Source organism: Poeciliopsis prolifica, unplaced genomic scaffold (genome assembly GCF_027474105.1).
Source record: "Poeciliopsis prolifica strain line A6 unplaced genomic scaffold, Auburn_PproV2 SCAFFOLD036, whole genome shotgun sequence".
Classification (NCBI taxonomy): Eukaryota; Metazoa; Chordata; class Actinopteri; order Cyprinodontiformes; family Poeciliidae; genus Poeciliopsis; species Poeciliopsis prolifica.
Genome location: NW_026562411.1, coordinates 2,517,492 through 2,544,857, shown reverse-complemented (window position 1 = coordinate 2,544,857; position 27,366 = coordinate 2,517,492). Strand labels below are relative to the sequence as shown.

The 27,366-nt window shown below is 38.9% G+C and overlaps 3 protein-coding genes across 4 annotated transcripts in view; 2 read left to right on the top strand and 1 right to left on the bottom strand.

The window, feature by feature from the left end:
- Positions 1 to 129: 129 nt before the first annotated feature.
- Positions 130 to 5,801, top strand: faima (Fas apoptotic inhibitory molecule a). Its single transcript, XM_055052748.1, has 5 exons — positions 130 to 242; positions 1,826 to 1,995; positions 2,885 to 3,113; positions 4,417 to 4,466; positions 5,190 to 5,801. Exons 2-5 carry the CDS (start codon positions 1,882 to 1,884, stop codon positions 5,337 to 5,339), a joined length of 543 nt encoding a protein of 180 aa, XP_054908723.1. The 5' UTR covers positions 130 to 242; positions 1,826 to 1,881; the 3' UTR covers positions 5,340 to 5,801.
- A 1,745-nt stretch (positions 5,802 to 7,546) lies between these two features.
- The window catches only part of parp9 (poly(ADP-ribose) polymerase family member 9), a 27,209-nt gene continuing 7,389 nt past the window's right edge, over positions 7,547 to 27,366 (bottom strand). The window contains exons 2-9 of the mRNA XM_055052768.1: positions 15,122 to 15,406; positions 13,129 to 14,028; positions 11,941 to 12,171; positions 11,633 to 11,848; positions 11,368 to 11,428; positions 9,986 to 10,449; positions 9,709 to 9,868; positions 7,547 to 8,408 (exon numbers count right to left, since the gene is read on the bottom strand). Of these exons, the coding sequence (XP_054908743.1) occupies positions 8,116 to 8,408; positions 9,709 to 9,868; positions 9,986 to 10,449; positions 11,368 to 11,428; positions 11,633 to 11,848; positions 11,941 to 12,171; positions 13,129 to 14,013 (2,310 nt within the window). The 5' untranslated portion in view covers positions 14,014 to 14,028; positions 15,122 to 15,406 and the 3' untranslated portion in view covers positions 7,547 to 8,115. The remainder of the gene's footprint in view (positions 8,409 to 9,708; positions 9,869 to 9,985; positions 10,450 to 11,367; positions 11,429 to 11,632; positions 11,849 to 11,940; positions 12,172 to 13,128; positions 14,029 to 15,121; positions 15,407 to 27,366) is intronic.
- parp14rs1 (poly(ADP-ribose) polymerase family member 14-related sequence 1) overlaps positions 15,279 to 27,366 on the top strand; it is a 13,542-nt gene continuing 1,454 nt past the window's right edge. Inside the window, exons 1-15 of one of the 2 annotated variants that reach the window (XM_055052763.1) lie at positions 15,279 to 15,545; positions 15,620 to 15,720; positions 16,276 to 16,306; positions 18,286 to 18,576; positions 18,655 to 18,879; positions 18,999 to 21,244; positions 22,431 to 22,661; positions 22,753 to 22,974; positions 23,191 to 23,281; positions 23,386 to 23,532; positions 24,098 to 24,160; positions 24,262 to 24,438; positions 25,726 to 25,944; positions 26,037 to 26,651; positions 26,806 to 26,942. In XM_055052763.1, coding sequence (XP_054908738.1) covers positions 15,371 to 15,545; positions 15,620 to 15,720; positions 16,276 to 16,306; positions 18,286 to 18,576; positions 18,655 to 18,879; positions 18,999 to 21,244; positions 22,431 to 22,661; positions 22,753 to 22,974; positions 23,191 to 23,281; positions 23,386 to 23,532; positions 24,098 to 24,160; positions 24,262 to 24,438; positions 25,726 to 25,944; positions 26,037 to 26,651; positions 26,806 to 26,942 — 4,971 coding nt within the window. In that variant the 5' untranslated portion in view covers positions 15,279 to 15,370. Of the gene's footprint in view, positions 15,546 to 15,619; positions 15,721 to 16,275; positions 16,307 to 18,285; positions 18,577 to 18,654; positions 18,880 to 18,998; positions 21,245 to 22,430; positions 22,662 to 22,752; positions 22,975 to 23,190; positions 23,282 to 23,382; positions 23,533 to 24,097; positions 24,161 to 24,261; positions 24,439 to 25,725; positions 25,945 to 26,036; positions 26,652 to 26,805; positions 26,943 to 27,366 lie in introns of both variants that reach the window. The other variant, XM_055052762.1, reaches the window with a different exon arrangement.

The following is a 27,366-nucleotide window of genomic DNA, read 5'->3' as shown; positions in this document are numbered from 1 at the left end:
ACAATAATTATAAATGTTTTTGTGAGTTAAAGCAACAGAAGCACCATTTTTTCAGCAGCTTCTGATTTTCAGCAGTTCGACCCGCCTGGGGGCGGAGTCACGCTCGTGCGTAGCGACGTTCTGCGTTGCCGTGGTAACAGCATTAAAAACAGCTCGGCTAAACCTGAGTAGCTTCTGCGGGAAGGATAAACTGCGCCTAAAGTCTGGAGGTTTGTCGTCGAGGATATTTCACCGCCACTGAGGTAATTCAGCTCTGAACTGATGGATGACGGTCCCGAGTTCAGCTTACAGGTTTTGATCGGACCGGACCGGACCGGACCGGACCGAACGGAAAGCTAGCGGTCGGAGTTGGCTGGGCTCAAAACATTGTCACAGTGTACAAGTTGATCCACGTCTACTTCCGCTTGTGCTTCAAAATAAAACAGTGAAAGCTATAGCTAATTGATTACCATGTAAAAACGTGTTTCAGTTAATATTTTTGTTTTTCAGATGTTTTTCTGACATATTTAATTTCTTTTTGGCAGCGGAGGTGAAGGCTTTTAATTTGTAAAGTAATGTTTGTCACTAGCTTTCTGCAGTAGAATGAAGATGGAAGTCTTCTTCCAGCTGTAACAAGTCATTATGTCCTCCAACCTCCCTCTGCACCGTCACACAGCCAAGTATTTTTGGTCTATTTTCTAGAAAATATCGTAGAAATAAGACAAATCTAATTAATAGACAAGATGGCAATCGGAAGTCAATAGTTCTTTGATATTGATGAAAAAGTACCAGTACAACTGGCAGATTTTCACTTGCAAACAGAAAAATGTCTTGTTATAAAACTAACAAGACATTTAAAGCATTTGCCAGTGGACTTTTTACTTTTTCAATATTGATATTCAAGAATTATTTACTTAAAACAGGCTCTTATATCTTGTTGAAAAGCTACTTGTAAATTAGTTTTGTTTTATTTCAAGTCCATTAAGATTTTTGCACTAGAAACTTGATCAGAAATACTTGGGTAGAAGAAGTGTCATTGCACTGTGTTGTTGTGGAAAAGTACTGCTCTAAGAACTGAACTGAGGGTTTCATTAGTGAAGATGAAACTAGGAATAAACAGTTTCTGCAACTTACATTAGAAATATTTCTACTATACGTATTACGGCTATTATGAGAAAAAAAAGAACATTTCTGGCAAAAACTCAGAAATGTCTATGTTTTTTGTAGAATATTTCTGAGATAAATTTTAGAATTTTTGAGTTTCTTTGAGGAAATGTTTGACTTTTCAAGCTCAGAAATTTACTTTTGTTTTTAATAAAATTGCTGAGATTAAATGAAACATTTTTGAGTTTTTCGGCGGAAGTTTAATTCACTGTTGTTCCATCGAGACTGCACCCGTTTGAAAGAAAAATTTTCCATTTAAAGCATGTAAATGAGCATATTTTTAATTGATACTAACTTAAAACTTATTGAAATACGTTAGTGTGAAAATAAATGTTTCTCTGAACATTCATTTTAGATCAGAAATTGCCTAAATTTGTATAAAATCAACTGTTTTTTATTAATAAATGTATATATTCATAAAAATCTAAATTATTCCAGTTAATTATATGGAACAGGTTCTTAGTACACCAAACCTTTTTGAGCAAAAAAAATATATATATATTTTGAAGAAGAATCTCTGGCACCGGAAGTTGATCACCTGAAACAGCGGTAGCTTAGCATGCTATTTTTAGCCGCGTTTCCTCCGAGTTGATCACTTCATTCATCAACATGTTCTGCTCTTATTGACGTTTCACAGTGAATGTTTCACCCTCTTTGTGAAACCCTGTACGGGAACCCGCAGGTTGACCCCGGTGCCATTTAAAGCCGGTTCTGTTGGCGGGTTCGGAACCGGTCAGGATGTCCAGTGACCTCGCTGGTGTGTGGGAGGTGGCGCTGAGCGACGGAGTCCACAGGATCGAGTTTGAACATGGGACAACCACCGGGAAAAGAGTCATCTCTGTGGACGGAAAGGTCAGCAGCACCAGTCCAGCCTGAAGAAGGAACTGGTCCCAGTTTGCAGTCGGTTCTCATCAACCTTCACTTTTGTCCTTAAAAGCACCGACGGAATAATTTGGGCACAGAAAAACTAATTTAGGGGAAACTAATTGTGATAAGCGTTTTCAAAGTGAGCAAAAAACGCTGAAATGAAAATGTAGTTCTCACGTGACGTTTCACTTCCGGAAACTTTGCAGCTGACGGCCATCTTGATAGGTACCCTAACCAACTGTCATAACAGTTGGTATGGAGTTGCTATCAGAGTTGGGTAGTAACTAGTTACATTTACTTGAGTAACTTTTTGAAATAAGTTTTTTTTTATTGAAAGAAACTGATTCGGGAAATTTTCTTTTGTTAAATAAATTATTGTAATTTTCCTCCTTAAAATGCCAAAATTTCCACTTAACTTCATATATTGGTCAAGCTGATGGTGTAATTTTTAAATATTAAATGAATGGTAATTTGAGCAGTTACTCAGTGCTTTATTGAACTTTTTACCAAAAATATATTTTTTGTTGCGCTACTCTGGTTGGTATGACAACAATAAACAACCCACATTCTGTGTCTGATCACAACAGCAAACTTTACGTTGATATATCTTTCACTTGCACAGTGGTTAAGACGGTCAATGTACTTACTTTTTGTTGGTCTTGAATTTATGATTGGTTGTTGATTTGCCTACCAAGATGGCGGCTCAGTGGAGCGAGAACCAATATTAGGACTTATTGACTTAAAACAAACTCCTGTTTCTTGCTAAACAGTTACATGCAAGTTAGTTTTGTCTTATTTCAGGTGGACTGAGATATTTTCACTAGAAACTAAAACTAATTGCTGTGTGTCGTTGACCTTGGCTTTGGGTTTCCAGGAGGTTCTGAGGCGGGACTGGATGTTCAAACTGGTCGGGAAGGAGACGTTCAGCGTGGGCCAGGCGGACACCAAAGCCACCATCAACATCGACGCGGTCAGCGGCTTCGCCTACGAATACACGCTGGAGATCAACGGCAAGAGCTTGAAGCAGTACATGGAGAACAGGTCAAAGGTCACCAGCACCTGGCTGCTCAACCTGGACGGCATCGACTGCAGGGTGGTTCTGGGTGAGCTCAGTTCCACCTCTTTTAATGTCCAAGTAAAATATCAATCTTACTTGGATTTATTGTTCATTCATATGATCAATAATAATCAGATTGATTAGAGTAGCCAAATATTAAACTATTAAGAGTAAAACGTATTTGATTCAAGAGTAACTGATCAAAACATCAATCTATTAAACTTACTAAATGACATCATCAAATTTAAATTTAAATGTTGAAATTTTAAGGACCAAAATGAAAATAATTCACATTTACAACATAATTTTTTTTTTTCAAATCAGCTTTTAAAACTGAGGAAACTTTAACAAACCTGCAGGTGTGTCTCTGTCTGTGTGTTTTCACAGTGGATTCAGAAACTTTATTTAAGTAAGAATGCACTGTAAAAACACCAAATCTGACCAACCATTTTTATGTAGTTTTATCTTAATACACTTGATATGAAACAAAACTAACTCATAAGTAATTTTAGCAGGAAATATGAGCTCATTTAAGTCAGTAATTCCTTCATTTTGATATGAAATAACTTTTTTGTCATAAATTAAATAGTCAGTCATCTTTTTATCCTTCAGGAATTATGGACATAAAACTTTCCCAAACAGTAACTCCGGCAAATGTAACTAATTACTTCCCATCTCTGGTAATTATTGTTATTGATCCGATATTGAGAGTGGTGACTTGTGCTCCTCAGAGCTGCGCTCTCGCATTAGCTGCAACTAATCTGATTTTCGGCTTTAAGCTCCACAGCGCCACCTCTCCTGACTGCACAGGTTAATCTCTTTCATAATCTCACTGCTTGCAGCTCATCAGGTGACGCTCTGCGGTAATCCTTACGTAACGTTTAGAGTAGGAAAAATGTGCTGCTTTCTCTAAATTACATGGAAAACTAATTGTCATAGTTAGCTGCTTTAGCTTCATTTGAAACAGTTAAACCGTAGTCAGACATATTAGATCTTTAGTTCCTGATTATTTTAAACCTTAAGACTCCAAAGTCATCAAATTTAAGCACCTTTCAAGTAACATGTAGGAGCTTGTTTTAGGCAAATGACTCCTAAATATTGATGAAAAAGCAGGTTGTTTTACCTTCAACAAGACATTTTTCTTTTCTGTCAATTTTGATGAAAACAAGAGAAACCAGATGGAGACAGACATATTCGCTGCTGCAGTCTCAGCAGACATTCTTATTTCTGTATAAATAAATCAAGTTTTAAGATGAACAGATTTCTGAAGTCCTGATTAAATGAGTAAAGTAGTAAAATCAGTTAAACTCCTCTGACTTCCTGAATGTTTTCTCTGTTTTCACCTCCAGAGAAAGACACCATGGACATTTGGTGCAATGGAGAGAAGATTGAAACTGCTGTAAGTATTTTTGAATTAATCAAAAAAATAATCCATTACAGTTTATAGTTTTATGTTTTCTATGCAAATATTATTTTCTCAATCAAATCAAAACAGTCTTTACCAAATTACATCAACCAGTCCCTCCAGTTCTGCATGAATATTCACTCAAGATCAACACATTTCTGTAGTTTTTCATGCTAACGCTTAATTATTTTATTGCAAATTTTCCTCCAAAATGGTCAACATTGGGTTTGAGATGCTAACTCCCACCTGCGGGTGGCAGTATAACTTAGTCATATTGCTGCTGCAGCTTTACTTACTGTAACAAAAAGTCACATTTACTGTAATACAAAAAGGCAAACATCAAAAATTCCCAGGAAATATGTCTAAATTAGTTCTGCAAATCAGCCTCACTGCAAAAATGTCACAAAATAATTAAAAATTGTGGAAGGACTGACCAGTATGGGAGACGATTACAGCCACTGGAAAAACATCTTGAATTAAAAATGTCTCAAGTCTGAGGAAATTTTGGGAAGAATTTCCTCCTTTTCCAAAGATCCATCTTAAAAGATGATTGTATGAACTTATCGACTGCTGAAGAGCTTCTTCTTCTTCTAGCAGTTTATTGGGTTTTATAAATACATTCTGGCCCAACCGGCCCTTTCAGAGCATTCAGAACCTCATTGTTGCCCAAAGAGAAGTCGACTTTTTCCGTGCTGACGCTGCGATCTGCGTCCGCAGGGCGAGTTCGTGGACGACGGCACGGAGACGCATTTCTCCGTGGGAGACCACAGCTGCTGCGTGAAAGCCGTGAGCAGCGGGAAGCGGCGAGACGGCATCATTCACACGCTGCTGGTGGACGGCACAGAGGTCGCCGAGTGCACCGAGTGACCCGGTTCGGCCCGGACTCGGTCTGTCAGACTGGAAAAGTTTCCTTTAAAATGGCTGCCGCGGCGCCAGCGGGCCACTCTGGGCACAGATAAACGCCATAGAGTCTTTTTAGTGGCAGACAGAGATTCAGCGTCTCTAAAGGTTTACATTAATATTGATGATGTAATTTATAAGTGAAACGGTTCTGCTTCAGCCTTTCTGGTGGAAACCAGGAACCTCTGTGGTTTCATGTTGAGTTATTGTCTGCTTAATTTATGGGACCAATCAGCTGCTGCAGAAGGAATCAAGGCCCCTGCTGATCGCTGCGACTGTTTCAGACAATCATACTGATTAGTTACACTGCAAAAACAGAAAACAACACCAGCTAATGTACCGAGATAGTTTCTAGTGGCAGGATGTAAGATATCGGTTTAGGGTCATTGCAAAAAAAAAAAAAATCAACAGCCAATCTGTGAAGAAAAGCATTTTTCCCATACTGTAAACTTATAATAATATAACTGTTTTTATAATAACAGTAACTATATATATATAGTTAACAGAAAATATCTAGAAAAGGACATTTCTGAATTTGAAAAGTCAAACTTTTTTTTTATTTTGAATTTCAAAAGTTACTCTAGAATAATTTTGAGATTTATTAGAATTTTTTTTTCTAGAAAGTTGTCAACTTTTCAAACTCAGAAATTTTCAGCCAAAAAAATCCCAGAAATTTTCTTGTAAAAAACATGGAAATTTCTGAGTTTTAAGTCAAAAATCTAAATTTTTTGGAGAATTTTCAGAGTTTCAAAAGTTGAACATTTTCAATTTTTGAAAATTTTCTTAATATTAAAATGTATGAAATTAATCTCAAACTTTTGACTTTTCAAACTCAGAAATGGTCCAACGGTGGAAATGAAACTGATATTCTGTCGGACACTTGAAGTTGGAAGAATTATTATATAAATATATTTATGACTTATGTCTTTAATTTATAATATGGGAAAAATATCTTGTTCCACTTATAAGTTGTAGTTTTTAAGATTATTGACTTGAAAAAAGCTCCTAATTCTTGCCAAAAAGTTACTTGTAAGTTAGTTTTCTTATTTTAAATGTACTAAGATATTTGTAGTAGAAACTAAAGAGAAATCCTCGGCAGGATTTTGTGTTTTTGCAGTGCAGGCTACATGTACAGCTGCTGTAATCTCCTATAATCTGTGTAAACGTCCTGTTTGTCCTCAACTGTGAAACTTTGTTTTATTGTGGCTGTTCAAACTTTTAGTTTAAATTTCTCTTTATAGAGGAACTCGGTCAGATCTTGTTTTTTTAGTCGGTACTGTCTGGATGTTAGTCGTGGAAACACGCCAGTAAAAGCCTTCCCTGATGGAAGCGGTCTAGTTAAAGGCCACATCTTGTGTTTTCTGATGTTACAAACTGTATTTATAGAACAGATTTAATGCACAGAAACCTCAAAGCGCTAATAAAAAATAAAAAAACTGTTTCTGACATAAAACACGGTGATACTATTTACAAATTCACACACATTAGCATTTTCCTGGCTGCTGTCTTAATATGTTGCTGCAATATTTCTGCACGATGTTTTTCCTCATGATGTCGTCTGGAAGGTGCAGCAAGACAGCCCCACAGCATGATGCTGCCACCGCAGGAAGGTCGGTACAAACTTCCCTGTTCTCCCTCCAGATGGTCGCTATGCCCAGATATTTACACTTTTCTTTCTTCATGTCTCTAAAAGATGAAAATCTTTATCTCAAGCTTCAATCTGGCTTTTTGTGCTTCTGTTAGAGTTCTGGCTTCTTCCTCGCTGAGCGGCCCGTGATTACAGGACAGGAAGCTTCTGCTCTGATGTCTCCTGAACATTTTCTGTTCAGTTGTTTACTTGTATCCTAGCAGCTGAAGTCAATGTAAGGCAAGATGGCAACACCAGATCCTTCAAAATAAGACTTCCTCTCTCCAAAATAAATCTTAAATGTTTCTCTTCATTTTTTTTGGAATTATGTACGATTATGCTGAATGTAATTTTAAATTAGACTGAACGCTCGGCTTGCCAGCTTCAGCAGAACCTTCTCTGGGTCTTTGTTTGTTGGTTTGAGATTAATTCACACGTTTCGGACCAGAATGATCCTGAAATGTCCTCATTTGTTAGATTACAGGCAGCTGAGTTTTAAATAATAGTAGTTTCATCTTCAGATGAACAGAAACTGGTCACACTGCTGTTCCTTTCCAACTTTATTGAGATTTATTTACTTACAGCAGCATTAGTACAATGTTTACACAAATTTAGACAAAGATCCCTTAGAAATAGACATGCAGATTCGCTGTAAGGCATCAACTGATACTGAGCTTTTTATAGAGAATAGAAAGACTGATGCTACATTTATAAAGTCAAATAAACTGATGATTTTACTGATTTGATCCCAAATAATGATTTTGGTTTAACATACTTAACACTTTTCATCAGCAAACAGATGATTATAAAACTTTTGTTGAAATCTAATAACTTCAAAAAAGATGAAATAAATCATAAAATAATAAAAGCATGATTCTGAACCAAAGATATAATAAGACTAACGTGATATTTGTTCTGCTTATACTGAATATGAAAATCAACATTTTTAATAACAAAAAACCTTTTAGTTTCTAAGTCAGCATACAAGTTTATTTTGAAACCTTTCTCTGAGGCTAAAAGTGAATTTACATTAAACTAGTTTACTTCCTGGAGATTCTTCTTGATCAATTTTTCTGCAATCAGATTCTGATTTCAAACCAAAATGAGTAAAACGTTTTATATTAAGGAAGAATGTGAATTCTTCTTGCATGTGATGATGTACTTTGGCAAAGCCTGATAACCGCTGAAGATAACAGAGACATCAGATCCTCCAGACACGCTGTCATAGAGAATGTAGGAACCTTTTCCAACCGGAGGAGGAAGAATAAATCCTCGTTCACCTTTAGCCGAGTTTCCCAGCAGAACTTCAGCCTCCACAAAGTACAGGTACTCCTCCCCTTTCTCCCTCCACAGGTCCAACGCTGTTGTTATGCGGCCTGCGAAGTAGATTCCCTCTCCATACTTTGGATCTGCAACCAGAAGGAGATTCATTGCAGTGTCAATGTGTCACATTTCCTGATTAAACACAGAGTTCTGCAGGGTTTGGTTCTCAGACTTCTTCACTTCAACAGCAACATGATCCCAGTGGCTCAGATTACTGAATTAGCTCTTATTTTAAATCATGGTGGTAACAATTTCATTTGACGAACAAAAACTATAACAAGAACTTGTCTTAAAGGGGCAGTGTTGTGTTTTTCAGGCACATACACTGCAAAAACACAATCGTACCAAGATTTTTGTCTTAGTAGTTTGTCTTACTCTTAGTACACTTGAAATAGACAAAACTAACCTCTAAGTAACATTAAAGCAAAAGATTGCATCTTGTTTTGAGTCAACAATTCCTTCATATTGATGAAAAACTACAAGTTCCTGTGGAAGATTAGTTAACTTGTGCCGGAAATTTTTTTTCTATAAGTTGAGAATTTATCTGCCAATTTCACTAGCACTTTCTCATCAATATTAAGGAATTACTGACTCAAAATAAGATTCTACATTTTGCTGAAAAGTTAATTATAAGTTAGTTTTGTCTTATTTCAAGAGTACCAAAATACTAGAAATTAGATCAAAACTAAAGATTTTGTATTTTTGAAATGTCTGTTATAAAAATGCTGCACGTATCAAATATGACTTCAGAGAAATTTTACTTCCTTATTTGTGCTGTAAGACCTTCCAATTGTGTCTTTGCCTCTTTACAAACTCCTGCTTTTTCTGGACCTCCGACTTCAGGAAGTCATCCCAACATGACTTCCTGAAGTCATGTTGGGATGTTAGCCAACATGGCTAACATCCTCCGTTAGCCATGTTGGGATGTGTTAGCCATCACAACATCACCATGTTTTCACCAGCATTGCTCTGAGAAGTGGCTCCTATAATGACCTCAACAGTTCCACCAGGTGTTTGCTAACTGCTGCTGGCTAGTCTGAAGGAGCAGAGGAAGGGGGTGGGGAGAAGCAGCATCTCAAGGGCGGAGCTAAGTCCACCTGGGCTCTTTGCACCGCTGAATGGTTGCCTTAGAGATTAAAGGATTTCTCAAACATGCCTGAAAGATTCAAGGCAACACTCCAGGTTTATTGGTGAGGGAATAACATTAGAACATGACGAAAAGCTAAAACAAAGTCTATTTTAAATATTTTAAGTCTTTCATGTTTCCAAATGAATTTTAAAAACTTATTTGTATGTCTTTTTTTTTTGTCCTTCTTTTGTAATTCTGGTTATTATGTTATTCTGACTATATCCTTTCACACTAGCGGTGGTGTTAGCATAGCATACCGTCAGGCGGTGCGCACTCTGCATGGAATCCAATTCTGCTGATCATCTCACAGAACTGAGCAGGGACGCGTTGGAACATCGTTTTAGTTAAGGAGCAACGAAGCTGCTTCTTCTTCCGGTTGAACATTTCCTCCAGAGCATCATTCTCCACTTTGTCCACCTAAACATAAAATACTTCACTGTGAATCTGCAGTGCTCTCAGTTTACTTCATAAACAATTGTCCTAAAATGTCTGATAAATCTCTATAATATCTCCAGATGGTTTTATGTACTGTACCTTTTCTACCCACAGATTAGCTTTGAAAGGCTTTATTCGCTCTGAAAATTCCTTGCTTTTTTGATCAACTGTTTTCTTCTCTCCAGAAACTTTCATGTCTGTCAGCATCCTCAGCTGATGTTCTTCTTCTGCTATAAAATCTTTGTGGATTTTGCAGAGCAAGGCCTCCACCTGGAGGGCGGCAATGATGGCGTTTTCCTCCAGTTTTCCCTTTATTGTTAGACATGCATGACCCTGTGAGAAAAACTCCTCAATGCGCAACCCACTATCAGCTAAATGGGCCAGAATCCGGTGGTCTCCCTCACTAAAGTGTGAGATGAAGTTGTTGTTAATCTCGATGGGCTTATGCTTAAAGAGGTCAGTTAACCACTTCTTAGCCTCGTGTTTTGATTCATCGGAGGGACCAAGCAGGATGATCTTTGGGGTTGAACCTCTTGTGGTGTGGAAGTCTTCTGGCCCAGATGCTGATGAACAAGTTATAAACACAAAAAAAGATAATTTATGAGTACTTTAGATGCATTATCTTGATCAGGAAATCATAACTCTTGTGCAGCTTAGATGGATTTTAAAGGAAAACATCACAACAAATTACTTTAAATGGGATCCATTATGTAAAATTCACATTTTGTATATTTTTGTATTTCCTTTTCAGTCTCAACTGCTTCTAAATGCAAACCAAAGTAAAAAAAACAAACACCCAGCTGTCTTTTTGGCAATAAGTTAGTATTTTTTGGAGAATATAACATCACAAATCGGCAGAGTTCTCCCCCCTTACCTAGCAACCCCAGCTGAGCCCCAGCATGTTTGGTCAGCTCATTTTACCGCTGTATGCCCTCTACAATGGCTGCTGGAAAAGCCAAGTGTTTTGTTATTGACTTGCCATCCAGAAACCACTTGCTGCATTGTTGCTGGTTATGCAGGAGGCTCTACTAGTGCTTTTCAAAGCTGTAAGCCTGTATAACTGCACGTGTGTTTGCAGCCATTTTCATGTGCGAATGTAAATATTGAGTTGGGGGGCCGGGGAGGTAGCAGCAGATTATTAGGATTTAAAGTGACAAGATACCATAAAGCAACTAAAATCTCATTATCTAAGAATCAGACATGTTTTGTACAAACCAGGAATCTATCCTAACCTGTTCAAGGAAGCATGTTAGGTGACCTTGAAACACATCAGTTAAAAAGATGAATTCAGGCTTCACAATAATAAGCTTTTAAACTTATTCCAGTAGTATTTTCTGTATTGAGATTTAAGATGCAACGTTTCTGAAGGTGGAGCTGACACTGAAGTCTCACCAGATGTTGGTAATAACCCATCAAGTCCACACAATATCAAAACACAGATGTCAAGAAATTGATTTATGTAAAATAGTAAATTTAGTTACCTGTTGCCAACATGAAGTTTGATACTCTTTCCAGAAGAGCTTTTATTTCAGCTTCAAAAGCCTAGAAAAAAATTGTTTTTTTATGTTATTTACAATTAATTCACACAGAAGACGGCTTTGTGATTTAAGGTGAAAGTGTGAGATTTTTTTAAAGCAAGAGAACCATCTTCCAAATGATTATCTGTACTGTGACATTTCTGAAACGTTTTATGCAACAGTAAATGCATTATATTGATATCATTCAGATGAAGTTTTATAAAAATACCTGGTATGTATCATGATCTGATGGAAAAATTACAAAGTAAACGTCCAGCTTGCTCCGACTCCGTTCAGCAAATTCAGCTACAGTTTTTGACATAACGGAGGCAGAATCGTTTTTAGAGAATCCGAGATTTCCGGTGCCGATTGCAGGAAAGGAGATTGAGTGGTGTTGTTTTATTGTGGCTTCTACTAAACACTCAAACACCGAATCGTGGAGTAACTGTAATATAGGGATACAAAGACAGGAACTCAAATCAAAGCAGAAAAAGAGATTTGTATTTTGAGTCAAATACCAAGAAATGAAAGACGTACCTGTTGAGATGCTACGGATCCTGCAGAAGTCCTGCTCTTTTCAGTGCAAATCGCATGATACACCTCTTTGCACTTCAGCCTATAACTTTTTGTGCAGTAGATATTACCCTTCTTAACAGCTTTGGCCATTTCTTTTTGGATTTCATAGCCAGCTTTGTGCAATATTGCTTTGGAAATTTGACCTTGGTTCAGTTCCCGATCGTCCGATGCAGTGTTTACAATGACATCTGTCTAAAGAAACAAAGAACAAAGACAGGAGTGAATTTAATTCAGACCACCATAAACTTTGTGGCAGTTTCAATAATTAAGTGTTTAAGGGGCAGTATTATGTGTTTTGAAGGCACATTGTGACATTTTGTAGCACAATTAATTAACAATTTATATCTTTGTTTGTTATAAAAATGCTCTATCAGATATGACTTAAAATAAATTTTACTTTCTGATTTAACACTTTGAAATTGGGTGTCTAGCTGTGCCCTAATTCAGGGGCTGCATCCTTGCGAAGAAATGAAGACCGGAAGAGAAAAGCAGTGAAGTCGGACAGGTCAACTGTCCCCGCCCCCACCTTAGCATACCTTATGTTGCCTAGCAACCGTGACAACGTGAAGCAGAGAGCGGCGGAGAAAAAAACCAAAACAAACAAACAACGGAGCCAAAGTTTGTTTTTCAGTCATATTACTCTTGATTTCTGTATTATTCTTCCTCTTGATAGTAAATCCTGTTCCATAGTAAATCTGTTTGATTCTAAAATGTTCAAACATGTATTGCACATTTCTACCAGGAATGAATATAAGCAAATTGCTCTGAAAAGTAGCTCGTATCCTGAACTCAGCTTGTTTGCTAATTGCTTCTACTAGTCTGAAGGAGCAGAGTCGTGAGGAAGAGCGGCTCTGTGAGGCAGAAACTTGGAAACAAGGAGGAGCTGTGAATCGAAGGCGGGGCTAGGTCCACCCAGGCATTTCTCACAGCTGAATGTTTGCCATGAAGAGTAAAAGATTTCTCAAAAATGCATGACAGAATCAATCCTTTGAAAGCCTTGACCCTTTGTTTTAGATAAAAAAATAAAATAAAGGCATTATAACATGATGTAAAGCTGAAAAAAGTTGATTTTACACAATCCTGCCTCTTTAAGTAATTGAAACTCTACTTGACATTATTGAACATAAATATTTTTAAATTAATGCTTACGTTTTGTTCTTCAATTTTTCCCTTCTTCAGAGTCAGAAGGACATTACCGATCTTGACTGAAGGCTGTGGGGCGTTTCCGGTGCTTCGGGTGTTTTGTGCTGCAGCACTGCTGTAAGTTTGCGTCTGGTGAGGACTGAATATCCGATTGCATGCTCTCTCCATTTCCCGCACTGTGGGCTCATCGTGGTTGGCAAGGAAGATTTCTTTGGGACGATGGTTCTGGCGAGTCAGATTGTCGCAGAAGGTTTTTATAGTTGACACTATGGTGTCGGCACATTCTGCCAGTGGGTAGTTGAACAACCCGGAGCTTATAGCAGGAATGGCAACAGTCGCCAGACGGAATTCATCAACTTTATAGAGAATATTCCAGATGGCTTTCTGTAGCAAATCTGTAGCTTTGTGCATATCATGTTGGGAAGGACTTGACGACAGATATGGACCCACAGCATGAATTATCGTTTTGCATGGCAGTGACCCTGGACCCAGAGCAACTGCCTCCCCGGTTTTTAATTTACCATTCTTTTTAATATAATCATCAGACTCCTTTTGGATTTGAGGACCACCAGCTTTAGACAGAGCCATAGCAAGGCCTCCAAAATGGTGTAAATCTTCATTAGCTGCATTCACAACAGCATCAGCATGGAAATTGGTGAGATCAGCCTTCCACACAGAAACCTTTACACCTGAACGCGTCATGAACTCTTTTCTTTTCTCTGGCTTAATGGTTGCAGGTCTCTGGTGTGAAGTCCTGCTCTCGTTCTCCACACCCTCGACGGTGGCCACACATCCGAATTTACTGTTGATGATGTCACACAGATCGGTTGGACATCTTCTCACAATGCTGAGTGACGCCTCATGTAGAGGAATGTCCAGTTTACTGGCCATCGTTTCTTAGCAAACCTGTGGAAAGATCATACGCAACACCATGAAGACTCAATTAAATGAGATTTATGAAGATCTTTGCAGGAGATGTTGATCTATTTTCTGATATTAAATCAAGTTTCTGATTATTGACCCTCTACACTCGCCAAAAAGGTTTTGGGTTTGTGCCAAAGACACCATATTTCTGCAAATAGTGTTATTTCATGACGTTTTTATAAAATCACATACACTGGCTCTTTATGGAGTGGTTAAAAACTAACCTAAATAGTAAATGTCCAGTATCTGCTGACATATCAACTGATACTTTGAATTATCCTTTGGTACCAACATTACCAAACGATAATATTGGTTTAAAATAATCACAAGAAATTGTTACAGTAAGAGAAATAAATTAGTTTAATATTTTGTTCTATTTGTGAGTTATGTGAGCTGTAATAGTTAAAGTAGATAATATATCAAACTGCAACTTTTGTTCATCATAAAAACAATGAAACCCACAACAGGAGACAAAGGAGAACAGTTTGAATTGAAAACATTCATGATGATGCAAGCTGCATCATTTGCTTCCCTCTAAGGATCAAGAAAGATTTTACAAAATGTAATTTTTCAGATTAAAATGTTGGCTTTTTATTGTTTGCTTCAGGTCTAAAATGATCATTCTTGGGCACAATAATACATTCTCATGACTTTAGTAACGAAACTTAAATGTCATTTTAATTTAGTCCAGCAGAGGGAGACAGATGACTGAAATAAAAGATCTTCAGATCAAATAATCATTAACTTGGTTTCACACAGCCAGAACAGAAACACCTATAAAGTAATCATGCTGGTTTCTAGTTTAATTGTTACATTTAATATTTGCATGTTTACGCAAATCTGCAGGCAAATGCATCAAAACTGAATCTTAACAAGTTGACCAAACAGACATCAACTCAATGCTCTCAGGTTCGTGTCGCCATTTTCCCGATCATCGCGTCTCTGTCAGTGAGAACAAACCTTATGATCTAAATGCGAATTATGAACGACTAAACATGTTAATGTTGAATAAACTCAAGGCGTTAATCATAAAAGAAACTTTGGTTTAAAAGAGAAGAAGAGGCGAGTCGCTCACCTGCCTGGCGGAAAGTCCCGAGTGACAAACTGAAAGTAAACTGGGTGTGGACCAGTTCTAACTGGTTCCACTGGTTAATAAGTCTCCAAACTAAAGGCAGAAAACATGTCGCTCTTCCTGCCGCGACTCCCTCTGCGCCAATCCCGCAAAGCCCCGCAGCTGCGTCAGTAAGAAGTCCGCCTCCCGCCGTTTCACCAGAAACAAAACCGAAAGTTTTCAGTCCGGTCAGAAAGGAGAGGAGCCAGCGCCATGGCGGGGGAATACGCCTTCCCTGTCCTAGTGGAGCTGGAAGACAGCAACACACCGAGGCTGAAAAATAAACTGGTGAAATATTTCCAGAGTAAAAAGTCCGGCGGAGGAGACTGCGAGGTGGACTATGAGCCCGGGAGACAAACTGCGCTGCTGCGCTTCCGCAGAGAGGAGGGTGAGTCCAGACTGTCAGATCAATGACCAGTCCTGAGTAAAAACCTGCTGGACTGAACCTGGTCTCTCCCTCAGACCAGAAAAATGTCCTGAGCAAAGAGAGACACCAGATCAGTTTGGGTGAAGGAGTGTTAAAGATGACAGTGCGCCTTCCTGCAGAGGGACGACACAAACAGGTGAGAGTTTAGACTTAAAGAAGTTAACTTACATGCTATGAGTCCTTCTTGTCTTATGATTAATGGAATATTATTAGAATTATTAATGGAAAACTGCTGTAATCTGAGTTACTTCCTGTAATCTCATAAATGCCTGGCAGTGATGTAACTCTCACCTTCAGCTGCTGTAAAAATGTTCATATTTGTCTTTATGGGACAACTGATTTATTTCATGTCTGTTAATCGGTAAACTCATTTCATGTTTACTTTTATGGCTTTTATCATGTCTGATGACGCTGACCTGAGCAGTGCTGGACCTTTGGTCACTTTCTTAGCTTTTTGTTTAAACTCTGAGCTGCTATTGAAGACCTCACCCTGCAGGGCTCTCATTGTTTACTGCAAGTCACATGACTGATCAGAATCCAAGAAGTTTCTGTCTGATTTCATTCCTGCTTTTGTCCTTTTGCTTTCTGTGTTTGAGGATATTTCTTCCTCTTCTAACCAGTTCTTCAATGTGTAATTCATCAGCATTGCCCAACCAAAATGTCTAAAATGTCTTAAATCTGTTTCAAACAGGAGGATTCAGCTGATAAAGACAGCAAAAAGTGTAAGTACCCATGAAGGAAATATCTGCCAATAATGTGACGTTTATTTAATAAAGCGGCTTGCAAAAGTATTCACACCCCTGGAACTTATACATATATACAAAAGTATACATGATTCAAAACATTTTTACAACAAAAAAAAAGCTGAAAAGTGTGGTGTGCAAACCCACCTTCTGATGCAAATCCAGCTGCAAGTCTTAGTGTTTGTCTCTTCCAGCTTCAATCGTCCAGTGACTGAAAGTTTTGCCTGTTCTTTGCCAAACAACTTAAACTCAGTGAGAATAAAAGCGTTTGTGAATAACAGTTTTCAGACTTTGACTGGGCCATTCTGACGGGATGTTTTAAAGCTTCCCATTGTGACCCGTTCCTTTATGTTTGGTTGTCCTGCTGGAAGGTGAATCTCAGCCCCAGTCTCAAGTCTTTTACGGATCCCACAAGTTTTTGTCCGACATTGCCCTGTATTGGCCCCATCCATCAGCATGATGCTGCCACCACCATTTTTGACAGTGGGGACGGTGTGTTCAGAATGATGTGCAGTGATAGTTTTCCATTACATGTAGCGTTTTGCATTTTAACCAAAAAGTTAAATTTGTTCTAGTCTGATCAAAGCTCCGTCTTCCACATTTCCATGAGATGTTCAAAGCTTTAGAAACATTTTTATAGCCTAAACCTGCTTTAAACATCTCCAGAACTTTATTCCAGATCTGATCTCTAACTTTATGATGTTCTCTTAACCAACATCTCAGGCGTTTGAGAGCAGCTGGATCTGTATTGTGCTGTTTTAAGTTTACTGCAGCAGAGGGAGACAGAGATTTTCAAACTACAAGGTTGTGATTGTCTGTTTTTACCACTGCCTCCAAAACAACAGGCTGAATATGGTTGAATATGTTTTACTAATCTGCATTAAATTAGTAAAACATATTTGAAGGAGATTAAAAATAATGATGGGATTTACTTTAAGTTCCACGTTTCGCTTTGTGTACTCAAAAGATGTTTTTGTGATCTAATATAATCTTTCAAACTAAAACACTAATAATGACTAAATAATAATATTAATAATAATAATGACCTTACTATAAATTATTGTGTTTTGACAAAGATGTAAGTATAACCTTGTTTTAAAGGCGTGTCTGCATCAATGCACATAAAATTATTACTAAATCTCTTGAACAAGAATAAGCCTACATATAACAATAAAACCGGTGATTACAAAAAGTTACATAAAAGCTGCTCCCTTGTTGGACAGTAAATGTTTATGGTTGCTTCAAGGTGCTTGCGGCTGGTCATGAGTGATACTTTGAGTTTTGATTGTCAGAAATATTTTCGGTTTTGATTTTAAGCTTCAGAGGTTTAAAATGTTTATAGTGTTTGATGGCAACTATTGTACCACAGCTTTTTGCTAAAATGGGAAGTTTTTTACTCTTCTTGTAAAATAAGTTTTACAGTTATTGTAGACAAAAAGTCATTACCAGACTTGAAAACCTTCTGAGTTGCATGTTTTTATTTTGCTTTTTTATTAGAACTGGAGACTTGGTCAGACTTTCTGGTACTCGACTCTTTGTGCCAATAGTTAAGTTTTCATTGGAGCTGAAAAAAAATCACATGTGGCATTCCCCAAGGTTCCATGTTGGGGTCTCTCCTATTAAATATCAACATGCTGAGATTTTAATAAATAACAAGATAAGTCACCGTAATTATGCAGATGATACACACCCCATGTCACCAGGTAATTATATACCGACTGAAGTGTTGAGAAGATACTTAAAACCAATCAATGTGTGGATGTCCATAACTTCCTTCAGTTAAATAAAAGTACAACTGAAGTAAATATGATATGTCCACATTAAGGTGTTAATTAGATGGACCATCTATTAGAAGCTTTTCTTTAGCTCAAAATAATCTATAGTTTGCTTCTGATTGACTAGTTTCAGTGGTAAGTAAAAAACACGTTACTCATTCATCTTTTATATTTCAATAACAGCGGATCATGAAGGAACCAACAAAGAGTCCAAAGTTCAAGAACCCAAACCTGTGGATGAAGATCAGACCGAGTCAAAAAAGTTCAAGGGGTGTGATGATTCAGACGATGATGAGCAGTGCTCCAAGTCGGCTGTTGTAGGGAATATTCCAGATTCTTTAACCTCAGAATTTCTGGAAATGTTGGTGGAAAACATTTTGAGAGACCTAAGCTCTCCGACTGCCTCCGAGGACTACACCCTGGAACTGATCCCTGACATCTCATCTGCTGTTGTCACTTTCCAGAGTGGAAAAGGTACACACACTCTCAGTTTATACATGTTCAGTAATGTTTAGAACAACTTGAAATTTTGTTTTTATTTTAACTTCACAGATAACACTGAGTTCATAGAACGATGTCCTCAAAATCGGATGTTTACAAAGAAGGGGTTATCAGTCCGACCCCTTGAGACCACAAATAAGGTTGTTGTTGAAGGACTTTCAGACTGCAGTGAAGACATGCTGAGCCTCTACTTTGAGAGTAAAGGGGGAGATGTGGAAGATGTTCAACTGAATGAAGCTGAACAGTCTGCTGTCATCAAATTTAAGAACCATCAAGGTAATTAACCTGCCCTACTTTCTAATTACTGCAGTTCATTCTGATAGTATGCTCTATGTTCAACAGAAGTGACTACCAATTTAGAATTATGCAGTGTAACTTTGTGTTTTAATCAACAGATGTTAAGAAAGTCTTAGGTAAGAAGCATGAAATAAAGAAGGAAGAAGTCAAGGTCTATCCGTTCTACAAATCTTTGGGAGTAGCACTTTATGGGAAAGATAAGCCGTCACCAAAGCTTCCTGCTGCCATCTCTGAGCCCATTGACACCGCTATCCTCAGATACCTAGCTAACCACAAAGCAGCTGTGGAGACCGTTGGCCGTGACTTGGAAAAACATTTCTGCAACATTACCTTGGAACAGTCTGCCATCCGGCTCAGTGCCTCGCCCTCATTGTTGAAGCAAAAAGACGCCAAAGTCATCATCAAAGAGTGGGCTAACACTGTGAAAGCAGCCTTTTCTCAAGCTGTGTCACAATACAAATCCATCAAGTTCTCCCTGGACCCTGAAGTATGGGAGGAGTCTGAAAATAAGATTAAGGAGAAACTGCAGAAGGAAGATGTTGTTGTAGTTTCTGATAAAACCACTGGTATCCTTTCAGTGGCCGGCCTTGAGAATGATGTCAACACACTCAAGAAACCCATATCAGAAGTTCTTGACAGGATCAAGGAAAGGGTCAGAAGAGAGAAACTAAGTAAAACCCAAGAGATCAATGTGTCACCATCGATGTTCCACATCCTTTCTCAAGATGGTCTTCAGGATAAACTCCTGCAAGTGTACCCAGAACTCAAAATGTCATACGACCACGAGAAGAAAGCTCTGAAAGTAACTGGATTTGTGGATGAGATTATTAATGCAACCCAGGTGATAGGCAACGCAACATTAGGATTAAAGCGACAGAATTTAGAAGTGGATGAGTTTTTGCTTGACATGCTGAAGGATGAACAGCAAGAGGAGGCCACCGATGCACTTCTAACAGCCTATGGCATAAAAGCAGCCTTGGAGATCAGTCCACAGAGAGTGCAGCTTGTTGCTGTTTCTGACAAGGATCTGATGAATGCTCAAGATCATCTAAGCCAAACCCTGAAATCTGAATATATAGAAGTTGAAGACCTTGAAGTCCTGAAGAAGCCGGAGTGGCAGCAGCTGGTCCATCAGCAGGAAACAGCAAACGGTGGGTCAGGAATGAGAGTTCAGATCACAACTCATCAACAGCAAGTGGTAGTGTCCGGTCACAAGGACAGTGTGGACAAAGTTAGCAGTGAACTACAGGACTTTATAACAGAAAATGCTCATGTTGAAGAATTTGTTGCTGTTGAAGCAAATGTCATCATCGAGTACCTGAATAGTCAGACTCCCTGGTTGAAGCAACTAGAAGGTGGGGTGGACGTGTCTTTCGGAAAAGAGGAAATCATCCTAAGTGGCTGTAGATCTGCTGTGGAAGGTTGCAAGAGCATAGTCAAAGATCTGCTGTCTTCTGTGTTCTTTGATAGTTTCAAAGTCACAAAACCTGGAGTCAAGAAGTTCTTTAAGGAAAAAGAATCATATTTTGCTTCTTGTATTAAGAATGAAACTGGCTGCCTGGTTCAGCTGGCTGATAAATCGAATGAAGAAGAAGACTTTACCTTTATACAGATGCAACAACCCGTTTACAAAGTCCAGACAAGCGATGGAGTGGAAATAGTGGTCTCCAAGGCAGACATGTGCAGTTACTCTGTGGATGCTGTGGTCAATCCTTCTACTGATGACTTGAAACATACCTCAGGTCTTGCTTTGTCCCTTTCAAAAGCTGCAGGCCCTCAATTACAGGTCATTTGTGACCAAATAATTAATGTAAAGGGAAAACTCCGACCTGGAGACTGTGTCGTAACAGATGCTGGGGGAACGCTTCGTTGCAAAAAAGTGATCCATGCCGTAGGACCCCATTTTGATCAAGCAAAGCCAAAGAGGGCTGAGGCCCAGTTGAAAAGAACTGTTAGAGAAAGCTTAGAACAAGCTGAAAAGTGTGGCTGTGTTTCTGTGGCCCTTCCTGCCATCAGCAGAAATCTCGGCTTCCCACTCAATCTGTGCCTATCTACCATTGCTAGAGCAGTGAAGGATTACTGTGATGAGAAGTACGATGACAACACCCTGAAGACCATTCATCTGGTGGACAATGAGGACAGTGTTGCTCTTGGTCTGGAAAGTGCTGTGAAGCAGGAGTTTGGAAATCATGGAGTTAGTGTTTCGTCTCAAAATGCTATCCCTAAAGTTAGTCAGAAATCTCCATTACACAAGCTTGTTCCACCTGACCCGAGCTTGTGCCGAGGGCAGACCAAAGAGGGCTTGAGCATCGTTCTTAAAAAGGGGAATATTGAGGCTGCCAAGGTAACTATGCATGTTTTTCAATGTTTAATTTAAAGATAAATGGTTTAAAATTTAAATACTCCATCATGTGGACTTCCCTTTGTATAACAGAAAGAGGAAGATAGCTTCTAGCTGTGGGCCCCTAATAAAGCAAATTCCATTACTGATGTGATGCAATGCTATTTGAGAAGACAGAAAACCTTTTTTTTTTTTATGGCAGACCACTGTTAAGTTGTTGGTATTTTTTTTAATTGGCCTCAGGATCCTGTCAGGAATTATTGTTCTTTATGTAAATTCATTCACTTAAGGCAGTGCTTCTCAATTATTTTCCGTTACGCCCCCCCTAGCAAGAAGAAAACTATTCGCGCCCCCCACTCCCCACCGTGACTATCCATCTCTGCATAACATTTTTTCCTTATTAACATTTTTTTCGCTGAAAAAACTCTAGCGGCTTATCGGCGTGATTGGGATGTAACATATTTAAGTGACGCGCTAATTTATTTGGCTTCATGCTGTCCGCTGCGAGCATTTTTAGACACAGCAAACACACCGGTCTTTCCTCTTCTCCAACTGTAGTCACAGTGAAGCCAAGCTAAATACGCTTCGTCGTATTTCCTCTTCTTAGCTTTCGGTTGACTTTCTGTTGTCTCATTATCTTTGTCTCTCTCCGCTTTTCTTTTCATCCCTGTGAAAAACTTTTTCATGTTGGGGGTTGTTGAATAACGGAGGCCAGAGACAGAACGCAGTCGGAGCTTTTTGTTGACTTAACACTGCTAACCAAGGCAAACCTGTTGTCTGGTAAGTCGTAAAATGTTGCACTGTCGCAAACGTGACAGAAGTAACAATGAGAGCGCCACTGCTGCCTACTGTGCGCAATTATACTTTATACTAGTACGCCAAAAAAAAGCCTGTTCCCCAGGATCACACGCCCCCCCAGGTATCGCACCGCGCCCCCCAAAGGGGGCCCGCCCCACTATTTGAGAAGCACTGACTTAAGGTCTCTATATTGTTAAAAAGTATAAGAGCCTCACAGAATGCTACTCAATTTGTTTTTCTTGCTTTACAAAATTCAGACCAAAGGAAATAGATATGTGAGGATAGAAATATTTTCTTGACTTATGTCTTTACCACTTATTATTGAATTTTTTTTCCCATACAAAATATTGTGAAGTTACATGTCTTTAAATGTAGTCTACCCTATTTTCAGACAGAGGTAATTGTGAACACTGTGGCAGAAGATCTTATATTGAACAAAGGGGCGATTTCAAATGCCATCTTCAGTGCGGCTGGAGTCAAACTTCAACAGCTGGTACACAGTCAGAAAACCAGTGGATCACCAGGTGAGATTGTTGTTACAGACGGCTGCAAGCTGAAGAGCAAACAAGTTTTCCATGCAATCGCTCCAAGCTGGGATAAAGGCCAGGGGACCGCTGAAAAGGTACAATATTTTCTTTCGGAATAGAGCATTTTAAATGTCTTTTTAAATTACAGAAACTACCATATAATCTGGGTTATACTTTGTCTTTCAGACCCTATCTGGGATCTTTAAAGATTGCTTGGACTTGGCGGAGAAAGCTCGGTTGTCATCTATATCTTTCCCAGCTGTTGGCACCGGAAACTTGGGTTTTCCAAAAAATCTTGTTGCCACTTTGATGCTGGATAAATTCTTAGAATTCAGCAGCCAGAGACAATCCAAGCATATAAAGAAGATTACAGTTGTTCTTTTTCCTGGAGATACACAGACTATTCAGGTAACAAAAAAATAAGAATCAATGTTATGTTAGATTATTCAGCACCAGCTTAGAATTTATTGAACAACATTATCAGGTGGTAAAGCTGTTCATGTTGTTTTACCAACAGTTTTTTTTTTTTTTTTTGCTTCTGGACTTGCCTTATTCCACTTGCAAGTGTTTCTTGGAAACTTGTTAAATATACAAGGTAAAGTACATATCAAATTTATTTTGCAGGTATTCACGAATGAATTTAAGAAGAAGTTTCCCAGTGCCACGGGTCCTTCAGCTACAGGTCCAGCGTCTGCAGATTCTTCACAAACCACAGGTAGGTAATTTTTTTTTCCAGTTTCATTTCAGTTTACGTAACACAAAACTTGAGTATTTGTATAAGTTCATTGTTAAATTTGTGTGGTTTATGTCTACCAGCAGGCAAATTCTCTAAAGTTGTCTCCAGTTCAGGAATGTATGAGACTAAACTGGGAAATGTGACGATTCAGGCAGTAGCTGGGGATATAACTAAAGAAACTACTGATGTCATCGTCAACTCTTCAAATGATAGTTTCACTCTCCAGTCAGGTGAATCACTTTCTATTTGATATATGGGACAGGGTTTCCCCCAGTGTATTATAAGCTTGGTGAGCCATTAGGCTTTACTAGCCCACCAACAAGGCTAAGCGTTGTTTATTTTACATGGGATTTTTTATATACCGGTATCAGTAAAGATGGATTAAGGTAGCTGAAGCATTGAATTGGATGCGGGGGTTGCCCACCAATTGACCTCAATGCCCATTGACCTCACATGCTATTATTTTCAAATTGTGATATCTGTTCATGCACTGCCATATTTTTGTAACTTTTAACATTTTTTAACACAAAGCAAAGTGGGCTGCTCGTGGGCTAGGCTTAGCAGGTTTTCTGTGGCAAATCTTGTGGCATGCAAAATGTGAATGATCAGAATGTATGGAAACTTTAAGCTGTTTAATTAATATAGACTTATTGGTAGAAATACATGTTTAGAATAGTCAAACAAGTTAATAATCAATGTACCTTCAAGTCTAGTTGCACTTACTAATTTAGAAGATTAAATGAAGATAAACATTGGTTGACAGCATCTAACCTTTCACTTAATTTAACCTCATAGGAGTATCAAAGGCAATCCTGGATGCAGCTGGTGTAGCTGTTTTAGAAGAATGCCAATATCTTGGTAAGAATATTAACTTTTGGTTTGTTATAACATTCATTCTTAGTTTATGGTTAATTTAGTTCTATAACTAGGTTGTGATTCTGATTAAAATGCCCCTCCAGGTTCCCAGCCCAATCAAGGCATGATAATGACAGTACCAGGAAACCTAAAGTGCAAAAAGATTCTTCACCTTGTCGGACAGACGGACCCAGTGAAAATCCACAGGACTGTAAAGGAAGCACTGCAAATGTGTGTGAAGAGTTCCTACACTTCTGTTTCGTTTCCTGCCATTGGTACAGGTGAGATTTACTAACAGATTCCACAAATGTGCTAATTTCAAAAGGTTTTTCTGCCAAAATGAGCTCATATCATGTTGCCTGCATGCATAGATCCTGCTTATTGCACTGCTAGTATTTAAATTCAACATAACTATGATTTTGAAGATATGGAGTTATTCAAGCTATCAATACAAGAATTTTCTGTTACACTGAAATTGATCATTTTTATGATTTAGAATAAAACAAATTAAACAATCTTATTGCCCAGAGCTCCTTATGCTTCAGAGGTTCTGAAGTTGTGCTAGCTTACACAACTCTGCAATATTGCAAGGACATTAGGGGCAGTTTCACTGGATTGGCTGACCATGGTGGTGGTCCTTCTATTCAAAAAGGGGGTGGCCGGAGGGAGTGCTCCAATTAGAGGGGTCATGCTTTTTGCCTCCCTAGCAAGGTCTATTAGGGGGTTCTGGAGAGGAGAATCTGTCTGTTATACCTTGGATTCAGGTAGAATGCACTGGACCAGCTCTATCCCCTCAGGAGGGTGCATAGGAGTTTTCCTCATCACTCTACTTGTGCTTTGTGAAACTGGAGAAGGCTTTTGGCTGTGTCCCTCAAGGAACCCTATGAAGGGAATTCCAGGAGTATGGGCTACCAGGCTCTTTGATACAGGCTGTTAGGTCTTTGACCGGTGTCTTACTGCCTGCTTTGCAGGACTGTTTTGCAGGCAGTAAGCCGGGCTTGTTTTTAGTGAGAGTTGGACTCTGCCAAGGTTGCACTTTGTCACCAATTTTGTTCATTACTTTTATGGATAGAATATGTAGACACAGCCAAGCTATTGAGGGGATCTGTTTTGTGGCCTAAGAATCGCGTCTCTAATTTTTGTGGTCCTATTGGTTTTATCAGGTTATGATCTACAGTTTTCACAGGAGCAATTCCCGGCTGAGTGTGAAGCGGATCAGATCAGGGCCTCCAAATCTGAGGCCATGGTCTTGAGCTGGAAAAAAGTAGAGTCCCTTCTCTGGGTCAGGGAAGAAGTCCTACCCCAAGTGGAGGGGTTCAAGTGTCTTTGGGTGTTGTTCATAAAATGAGGCAAACATGGAACATGAGATCATAGTAGGTGGATTTGTGCTGCGTCTACAGTGAAGCAAGCATTGTAACGGTGTGTCATGGTGAGAGAGCTTAGACAAAAGGTGAAGCTCTCAATGTTCCTACCATCTTCTATGGTCATGAACCTTGGGTAAAGACTAGAATAGAACTTTTTGAGTTTGCATATTTGAACCATCAATCACTTGTGTTGTCCCTGTCCAGGTCAAGGCAATGTACAGGCAAAACAGGTGGCAGACACCATGTTGGATGCTGCTATTGACATTTTGAGCCAAAACACCTCCAGCTCACTGACTTTAATCAGGATAGTAATTTTCCAACAACCGATGCTAAAAGATTTCCACAACAGCATGCAAGAAAGGGAAGCCATTGAACCAAAGGACAAAACTGGATTCTGGTCAAACATTGGCCACAAGATAAAATGTAAGTATGGAGAGAATAATAGTTTCTGTCACCATAATAATCATCAGTCATTTTATTTCAAATTCTAATTATATTTTTTGTTTTTCCTCTAGCAATATTTGTATCTGAAAATGCTGAAAAAAAACAAGAAGGCGAGACGTTTGATATTGAGACTGTCAAAGTGGAGCCTGCTTTCTTCCATATCTGCGGTGCCTCACAGTCCAAAGTAGATGCAGCCAAGAAGAAGATAAATTACCTGATATCTGAGGAACAATTCAGCACAGAGATAACAGACAACGACATCTTGAACTTGTCTTCTGCAGACTGTCAGCGCATTGTTGACATCCAGATGAAGATGAGTGTGAGCATCAAAAATCAAATCGTCAATGGCCAAGCCTCTTTCATCATTGAAGGTCTCAGTAAAGATGTTCTTCGAGCCAATCGGGAGATAGATAATATGCTGAAGAAAGTGAGAGGAGAGCAGGAGCTGAAAAGGAAATTGGAGCTGGCTGCCACTGTGGTAGACTGGCAATATCAACGACCTGGGCTTCAATATCAGAGTTTTGATCAGAAGACCAACTATGCGCTTGAGCATGCCTTGGAGATGGAAGTACCCACTCTAAAAATAACCATCCATGGCTCAGACTATACAGTCCAGATGCCTAAAGGACCAGCCACTGACAGCAAGGGAAATGTCATGCAGATAAAACGAATTGACAAACTACAAGGTATTTCAGCCACATATTGGGTTTTGTTTTACATAAGCCAATATGTCTCCAAAAAAGTCTTACTTGATGTTACTGAGGTTTTTTCTGCTACTTCTAAAAGTTTATTTCCAAAAGTGTTGAAAGAAAAAGAACATTGTTTTTTCTTTCTCCATAGGTGACGATATTCCTGAGTTTTGGGATCTCATGCCAGCTGGTAAAACATGTCATGCTGTCCCAGTCCAGGCTACATCATCAGAGTACAAAGACGTCCTCAAACTATTCAATGCCACATGTCCTCGAGCTGTCACTAAGGTAATATTATTAGTACTATTATTGATTTTTTATTTTTATTTTTTTATGATATGTTGTCCTTCAGCATTCCAAGCACACCGCATAAAAAGCTATGGTCTACACATGCAAGGGACATTTAGGGATGGTGTGTGTGCTAATTTTTCACCTGGAATTGATAAGTTATAATTTTGAGAAGAGAATAAACTCAGTACCCAGACTTCAAACCCAAGAACAGCAGAAATAGGTAGCTTTGGCACCTGGATGCTTTAGCAACCCCTGGCAGGTTGCCATTTGGCATCTCCCCATTGCAACTATATGCTCACCATGAAGGTAGGCCAACAGCAAAGCACAGAAACCACAGCTCCCATGCCTAGAGAGGAACAGAGAGAGATGCAGAGCACAGAGGACTCCCTACCAAAACCAGAACAGGGGAGGACTCAGTCGT

Bases quoted from the DNA above. Each gene is read 5' to 3' on its own strand.
- faima (XM_055052748.1), top strand. From the start codon at position 1,882: ATGTCCAGTGACCTCGCTGGTGTGTGGGAGGTGGCGCTGAGCGACGGA. The intron at 1,996-2,884 runs GTCAGCAGCACC...TTGGGTTTCCAG, and splicing joins TCATCTCTGTGGACGGAAAG to GAGGTTCTGAGGCGGGACTG. The intron at 3,114-4,416 runs GTGAGCTCAGTT...TTTCACCTCCAG, and splicing joins CGACTGCAGGGTGGTTCTGG to AGAAAGACACCATGGACATT.